This window comes from Triticum dicoccoides, chromosome 6B (assembly GCF_002162155.2).
Source record: "Triticum dicoccoides isolate Atlit2015 ecotype Zavitan chromosome 6B, WEW_v2.0, whole genome shotgun sequence".
NCBI classification, from domain to species: domain Eukaryota; kingdom Viridiplantae; phylum Streptophyta; class Magnoliopsida; order Poales; family Poaceae; genus Triticum; species Triticum dicoccoides.
Window position 1 is genome coordinate 606,347,221 of NC_041391.1, and position 8,640 is coordinate 606,355,860.

The following is an 8,640-nucleotide window of genomic DNA, read 5'->3' on the forward strand; positions in this document are numbered from 1 at the left end:
TCTATTTTGTATCCCACACCATCTGTACTTTTTATCAATAAATCTTGGTTTGACCAGAAAAAAACGTACTGACCAGCATACAAGATTGTACCACCTCGATGTGTAAACTGGTTTAAATGCGAGACGCTGAATTGTGCCGCCCCCTACCATTTGCAATTGATTTTTGTCCCCCCGATCGAGGCGACAAGTGTTGAGATGGTTGCGGGGAGCTGAACCAAAACATGGCGGGCGACGATCCCGCCGTCCTTCCATTTAAGTCCCCGCCACGTTCGTCATTTTGATCATTTCTCGCCTCCTCTCCCTCCCTCCTTCCCGTCCTTCCTTATACCTACTTCCCGGCCGGTCTCTCGATCGCAACCTTACTCCTCGCCACCACGACACGCACACGTACCAGCAGACGCCCGGATCCAGAGCTAGCCAGCCGGACGTGATCGATGGAGATCGCCACGCCGCCGCCGGAGTTCCGCTTCGATGGCGCGGTCCTCGATGACGACGCCTACCCCGCGGGGTCCGCGAGCATCAGGAACCCGTTCGGTTCCGCCGATGCGTTGGAGGCCGGCAACCCGTTCCTGGCCACCACGGCGGTGACCGCGCCCCCGTCGCCCAACCCGTTCGGGCTCCTCCCGCCCGACGTCTCCGCCGACGGCCTCTCCGACGGCGCCGACCCCTTCGACCTCTTCCAGCACTTCGCCAGCGCCCCCGCCAGCCCGGAGCGCGCGGCTGCCATATACGCGCAGTTCTCCGGCGCCGGCGACGGTGGCGACGGCTTCCAGCCCCGCGCGTCGTACTCTACGCGCCGCACGGTCGAATCCGCCGTGCCGTTCGACTGGGAGGAGAAGCCGGGGACACCGAAGCCCGGGGTCGGCTCCGGTGCGACGGCGACCGGGGACGGCGAGAACGCGGACTTCGACTTCGGCATCCTCCTGGACCGGAGCGCGCAGGAGCCGGATCAGCTGACGACGGCGGACGAGCTCTTCGACGAAGGCAAGATCCGGCCGCTCAAGCCGCCGCCGCGTCTGCTCGACGGCGGCAGCGTGGGCTCGTCGCCACGGTCGGCCAGGTCCGCGATGTGGTCTCCCCGGCTTCGGGGCCTGACCGGGCCCGGTCCGGACTTCGACCCGTTCGCCACAGCCATGGCGAACGCGTCCAAGGCGGCCGCGCCATCCCCCCTCGGCCCCGGCGTCAAAGACGCAGTGCCCGACACCGCAACAGACACCTTGCCGATGAATCCCGACTCCGTCGCGTCGCCACGCTCCGTCCCACCGACCGCGAACAATGGCGGCAGGAAGAAATGGCGGCTCAGCGACCTGCTCCTGTTCCGGAGGCTATCGGCCAAAGGACGCGCCGGGGGCAGCACCATCAGCAGGGAGCCGGTGTTCAAGTACTCGCCGGTGCAACATCTGGGCACGCCGGTCAAGAAGACAGAACCCGTGGGTGCCACTGCCAATGGCGACGCCCCGGCGGGCGGGAAGCAGAAGAAGCAAAACAAGTTCAGCGCGACGGCGGGGGCAGAAGACGGCGCAGCGCGGCACGGGCTGAGCCTGATGGGGTGCGTCCGGCTGAACCCCGGGCTGCACCGGCTGGCCAAGGGCCTCAACGGGTCCTCCACGTCGCACTTAGGCCGCCGCACCGCCAGGGCGGCCATGCACAGCGGGTAAATGATCATCGAACCCGCTCGTCATCGAACCCGGCGATCGCCGCCCTAGCAGAACGAGAGACACCGTTTTTATTCCTCCAAGCATTTCGCCATTTTTACCTTGAAAACACTGTACACCGCGATTCAGAAGAAATGTTTTTCACCGTGACTTTTTACCATGTCCTACGTGCCGTGTGTTCCTTGGCACTAAAAGCTGGTGGTGCTGGTCATGTCGTGCTCGATCGTTTGCTGTTAAGGTAATGCTAGATTCGACGGATTGTTTGACGAGATCGACGGAATTGGGTCAAAAGGCCGGACAACGTGACGATGATGCCTGCCTCCGAGTCCACGCCAAGCCATGCCATGCACGAACAGGTGTTCCCTCCCCTGACGTACCCGCCGGACATTCCCTCCACGCGCGGCGCCACGACGTGCGCTGCATCTTCCCGAGGAAGCAAGATAATGTGGATGTGACGAGCTACATATCCGGAGGATTCGGCTCGATTCGGATGCACCAGGCATGCACAACGTCGTTGGTGTCGGGGGTGGTGGGACGGGGAGTCGGGGAGGGACAAGGTGCGGCTGATCCAGGTAGGTTGCTGCTCCTCCATCACGGCCGAGGTTTTTTCAACGCCATCCTTGTCCTGCCGACCAAAACGGAACGGTGGTTGCTGCTGCGCATGGATTTTGTCTAGCTTTGGAGCGCGCTTTGCCGCGTTGCGGATGGGCAAGTGGACCGTACCATCGTTGGTCGTTACCGACAGGTCCATCCGTCCATGTAGCATTTCCCCAAGTGAAACACCGATTGCGGGGAACGATAGACATAGATTTGGGCTTCACGGTGCTAGCGTTAAGGACATCTTTAATGTCGATCAAGACGGACATCCCAAACGTCTATAGACACGTCCAGACATGTTCGTGATAATGGATAAAGGGGAGGTCATCCAACCCTATTCATCAAGGACACATCTAGCCTTTTGGAAAGCTAATGTGAGCCCATCAGGTCGAAAAACCCTAAGACGACTGAGAGGCAATCACGTGGCGGTCGGGTGAGAGCCGGCTTGCTACGGTTTCTGCGCTGGGTTGTCGATCTTCCAACGGTGCAAGGACTTGCGTCAGCCCCGAGCTTGCACGACTTGGCGTTAGAGATCTCCTGTTCAATGTCTCCAATGGCGACGCGATGGGGGCAGGGCAGCAACGCCTGCGAATACACTCACTAGTAGAAAACAGGGCTTTCGTCCAGGCCAGTTTAGCCCATTAGTCCCGGTTCAATCCAGAACCGGGACCAATGAAGCTATTTGCCCCGGTTCGTGAGCCCAGGGGGCCGGCCGAGCCACGTGGGCCATTGGTCCCGGTTCGTCCGGACCTTTTGGTCCCGGTTGGTGGGACGAACCGGGACCAATGGTCCTGGCTCCTGGCCCACCACTATTGGTCCCGGTTGGTGGCATGAACCGGGACCAAAAGGGTTACCTTTAGTCCCGGTTCATGCCACCAGCCGGGACCAATGGTGCTGCCTATATATAGCCCCTCGCGCAAGAGCAGAGCACACTGCTCTGTTTTTTCTGGCCGAGGGGGAGAGGGCTTGGTGGTGCTCTAGCTCACCTCCTATGCACACAAGGTGTTCGATGGAATGCCCGAGCCACACTACTTAAGGTTTCTCCTCTCCAAGCTCGACCGCCAAGCTCCATTTTCCTCAATATTTATCTAGGTTTAGCGGTCCGTCACGCCCCGTCCCCGTCTTCACCGCCGTCGATCACCCGCGCCGATCTCATCGCCGGCACCACCGTGGTGAGCCTCTTGTTCTTATCTTCTTTCTGAAAGGAAAAATATTATTACTTGTTTGTTTAGATAGATACTTGTATTATTTTCTTACTTTTATTATTGCATCTTATATAGTGCGCCGATGGTTTTGGTATCCGCCCCCGTCGGCCCTCGTCCTGTCTATGATTCGGATGTGGTATATATTATCTTTTCATAACTATTGGTTCATTTATTGTTTATGAAAATTATGCCGACCAACGTGACATAGATTTTATTTATCTAGGAGGTTGTTGAACCGGAAATTCCAACCGACCCTATTGTCGAGAGGTTAAATTTAGTTGAAGAAGAAAACAATTTCTTGAAGGAAAAAATAAAAAAAACTTAAGGAGGAGAAGATGATATTGGAGTTGCATGTTGGGGATGTCGTCGATGATCACAAGATCAAGATGGATGCAATGCGCTTGAAGATGAGAAAGATTAGAAAATATGCCATTCATACCGAGGCTTGGTATCATTATGCCGTTGGATCAGTTGTTACCTTGGTTGCGATTATGATCGCATTTGTTTTCACATTGAAATGTTTTACATAGTTTCAATGTATGGTTTAATTAATTTAGATGCTCTGCAGAGCTTTATGTTGCTAGATGAGAACTATGTATCTACTTTGGTTTTTATGTGATGATGAACTTTTATTAATTTGGTCACTTAATTATCTATTCATGATGTTCTGTAATAATTTTTGACACACTTAATTATATATAATGCACGCAGATGAACCGGCAATGGATGTACGGTGACAGACACACCTCCGAATACATTAAGGGCGTGCATGATTTTCTCGAAGTGGCTGAGGCAAACAAGCAGGATGGTTTTATGTGTTGTCCATGCCCTATATGTGGGAATACGAAGTCTTACTCTGACCGGAAAATCCTTCACACCCACCTGCTTTACAAGGGTTTCATGCCACACTATAATGTTTGGACGAGGCACGGAGAAATAGGGGTTATGATGGAAGACGGCGAGGAAGAAGAGTACGATGACAACTATGTGCCCCCCGAATACGATGATGCTACTGAACATCAAGATGCACCAGACGATGTGCACGATGGTGCTGCAACGGGCGAAGCTGCTGAAGATCAAGAGGAACCAGACGATGTGCCCGATGATGATGATCTCCGCCGGGTCATTGTCGATGCAAGGACACAATGCGAAAGTCAAAAGGAGAAGCTGAAGTTCGATCGCATGTTAGAGGATCACAAAAAGGGGTTGTACCCCAATTGTGAAGATGGCAACACAAAGCTCGGTACCGTACACGAATTGCTGGAGTGGAAGACAGAGAATGCTGTGCCTGATAAAGGATTTGAGAAGCTACTAAAAATAATGAAGAAGAAGCTTCCAAAGGATAACGAATTGCCCGACAGTACATACGCAGCAAAGAAGGTCGTATGCCCTCTAGGATTGGAGGTTGAGAAGATACATGCATGCCCTAATGACTGCATCCTCTACCGCGGTGCCTACAAGGATCTGAACGCATGCCCGGTATGCGGTGCATTGCGGTATAAGATCAGACGAGATGACCCTGGTGATGTTGACGGCGAGCCTCCCAGGAAGAGGGTTCCTGCGAAGGTGATGTGGTATGCTCCTATAATACCACGGTTGAAACGTCTGTTCAGAAACGGAGAGCATGCCAAGTTGATGCGATGGCACAGTGAGGACCGTAAGAAAGACGTGAAGTTGAGAGCACCCGCTGACGGGTCGCAGTGGAGAAAAATTGAGAGAAAGTACTGGGATGAGTTTGCAAAGGACCCAAGGAACGTATGGTTTGCTTTAAGCGCGGATGGCATTAATCCTTTCGGGGAGCAGAGCAGCAATCACAGCACCTGGCCCGTGACTCTATGTATGTATAACCTTCCTCCTTGGATGTGCATGAAGCGGAAGTTCATTATGATGCCAGTTCTCATCCAAGGCCCTAAGCAACCCGGCAACGACATTGATGTGTACCTAAGGCCATTAGTTGAAGAACTTTTACAGCTGTGGAATGGAAACAGTGTACATACGTGGGATGAGCACAAACAGGAGGAATTCAACCTAAAGGCGTTGCTGTTCGTGACCATCAACGATTGGCCCGCTCTCAGTAACCTTTCAGGACAGACAAACAAGGAATACCACGCATGCACGCACTGTTTACTTGACACCGATAGTATATACCTGGCAAGCTGCAGGAAGAATGTGTACCTGGGCCATTGTCGATTTCTTCCGACCAACCATCTATGTCGAAAGAAAGGCAAGCATTTCAAAGGCGAGGCAGATCACCGGAAGAAGCCTGCCATGCGTACCGGTGATCACGTACTTGCTATGGTCAATGATTTACACGTAATCTTTGGAAAGGGTCCCGGCGGACTAGCTGTTCCGAATGACGCTGAGAATCACGCACCCATATGGAAGAAGAAATCTATATTTTGGGACCTACCCTACTGGAAAGACCTAGAGGTCCGCTCTTCGATCGACATGATGCACGTGACGAAGAACCTTTGCGTGAACCTGCTAGGCTTCTTGGGCGTGTATGGGAAGACAAAAGATACACCTGAGGCACGAGAGGACCTGCAACGCTTGCACGAAAAAGAGGGCATGCCTCCGAAGCAGTATGAAGGTCCTGCCAGCTACGCTCTTACGAAAGAAGAGAAAGAAATATTCTTTCAATGCCTGCTCGGTATGAAGGTCCCGACTGGCTTCTCGTCGAATATAAAGGGAATAATAAATATGCCAGAGAAAAAGTTCCAGAACCTAAAGTCTCATGACTGCCACGTGATTATGACGCAACTGCTTCCGGTTGCATTGAGGGGGCTTCTACCGGAAAACGTCCGACTAGCCATTGTGAAGCTATGTGCATTCCTCAATGCAATATCTCAGAAGGTGATCGATCCAGAAATCGTACCAACGCTAAGGAGTGATGTGGCGCAATGTCTTGTCAGTTTCGAGCTGGTGTTCCCACCATCCTTCTTCAATATCATGACGCACATCCTAGTTCATCTAGTCGACGAGATTGTCATTCCGGGGCCCGTATTTCTACACAATATGTACCCCTTTGAGAGGTTCATGGGAGTCCTAAAGAAATATGTTCGTAACCGCGCTAGGCCAGAAGGAAGCATCTCCATGGGCCATCAAACAGAGGATGTCATCGGGTTTTGTGTTGACTTCATTCCTGGCCTTAAGAAGATAGGTCTCCCTAAATCGCGGTATGAGGGGACACTGACTGGAAAAGGCACGCTTGGAAGGGACTCAATAATATGCAGGGACGGATATTCTTGGTCTCAAGCACACTACACAGTTCTACAGAACTCTACCTTGGTGACCCCGTATGTCGATGAACACAAGAACAGTCTGCGCTCCAAACACCCGGAGCAGTGCGACGACTGGATTACATGTGAACACATCAGGACTTTCAGCAGTTGGTTGGAAACACGTCTCAGAGGTGACATCACTGTTTGTGATGAGCTGTACTTGTTGTCCAGGGGACCATCTTCGACTATAATGATTTGGAAAGGATACGAGATAAATGGGAATATATTTTACACGATTGACCAAGATGAAAAGAGCACCAACCAAAACAGCGGTGTCCGCTTTGATGCAGCAACCGACAATGGAAATGACACATATTATGGTTACATAGCAGACATATGGGAACTTGACTACGGAGTAGATTTTAAGGTCCCTTTGTTTAAGTGCAAGTGGGTCAATCTGTCAGGAGGCGGGGTACAGGTAGACCCACAGTACGGAATGACCACAGTGGATCTGAAAAATCTTGGGTACACTGACGAACCGTTCGTCCTAGCCAATGATGTGCCACAGGTTATCTATGTGAAGGACATGTCTACCAGACCGAGGAAAAGAAAAGATAAGGAAGCGAATACATCATACAATGAGCCAAAGCGCCACATAGTTCTTTGAGGAAAAAGGGACATCCTGGGAGTGGAGGGCAAGACAGACATGTCTGAAGAGTATGAAAAGTTTCATGAAATTCCCCCCTTCAAAGTCAAGGCTGACCCAAGCATCCTGATAAACGATGAAGATTATCCATGGTTACGGCGCAATAAGCAAACGACACAAGCGAAGAAAAAGTGAAGACTTTCTCCCGCAACTATTATGATGATAACATGCCAACTTTGTAACAGACGAGTATGATACCATTGTCCGTTTTGTACATGCACATGCTATGCCAACTTTTTCAGAGTTCATTTGAAAACTATGAATTTTAAAACCTCGCCAACCGAAGGGCGCTCACACCGGTTTATAAATAAAGCAACAAAGAAAACAAAAAAAGAGTTTCCAAATTTGAAAACTAATGGCACTAATAGAAAGTTTATAATTTTTCTAAAACTAAAAGCAAAAAGAATTAAAAAATAAAGCAAAAAACAACAAAAAATAAATAATGCAGAAAACAGAACAAAAGACTGAAAAAAATAAAAATAGCAACAATAAGTATTTTGTTGTAAGTAGAAACAAAATAAAATAAATAAAGCAACAAAGAAAACAAAAAAAGATTTTTCAGATTTGAAAACTAATGGCACTAACAGAAAGTTTATAATTTTTCTAAAACTAAAAGCAAAAAGAATTAAAAAATAAAGCAAAAAACAACAAAAACTAAATAATGCAGAAAACAGAACAAAAAACTGAAAAAAAAATAAAAATAGCAACAATAAGTATTTTGTTGTAAGTAGAAACAAAATAAAATAAATAAAGCAACAAAGAAAACAAAAAAAGAGTTTTTAGATTTGAAAACTAATGGCACTAACAGAAAGTTTATAATTTTTCTAAAACTAAAAGCAAAAAGAATTAAAAAATAAAGCAAAAGACCAAAAGAAAAATAAACCAAAACCAAAATAAACTAAATAAAGCAAAAATTAAACAAAAAAACAAAAAAAATGCCACCTACTGGGCCCCCACGGCCTGAATACGACTAGAAACCCTATGGGCCAGGATTCAGGCCCGTGGAAGGCCCAGTAGGCCCACAGGCACAGATGGCAGAGTTAGGCCCGAAAGCCTGCTTTAGAGAGGAGCTCGAGAGGGGAGCCGCACCGCACCTTATAAACTGGTGCGGCTCCCTCTCAACTAGCGAGGTGGGACTAAACATTTGGCGCGGGGCAGCACAGGGCCTTTGGTCCCGGTTGGTGGCACCAACCGGGACTAAAGGGGCCTTTGGTCCCGGTTGGTGGCACCAACCGGGACCAAAGGCCCCTTTAGTC

General features: G+C 50.0%; 1 protein-coding gene across 1 annotated transcript; it reads left to right on the forward strand.

Moving 5' to 3' along the window:
• Nucleotides 1–235: 235 nt before the first annotated feature.
• On the forward strand, nt 236–1,815 carry LOC119326436. The gene has a single exon (XM_037600081.1). The coding sequence runs from the start codon at nt 435–437 to the stop codon at nt 1,656–1,658; it is 1,224 nt and encodes a 407-aa protein (XP_037455978.1). The 5' UTR covers nt 236–434; the 3' UTR covers nt 1,659–1,815.
• Nucleotides 1,816–8,640: the final 6,825 nt, after the last annotated feature.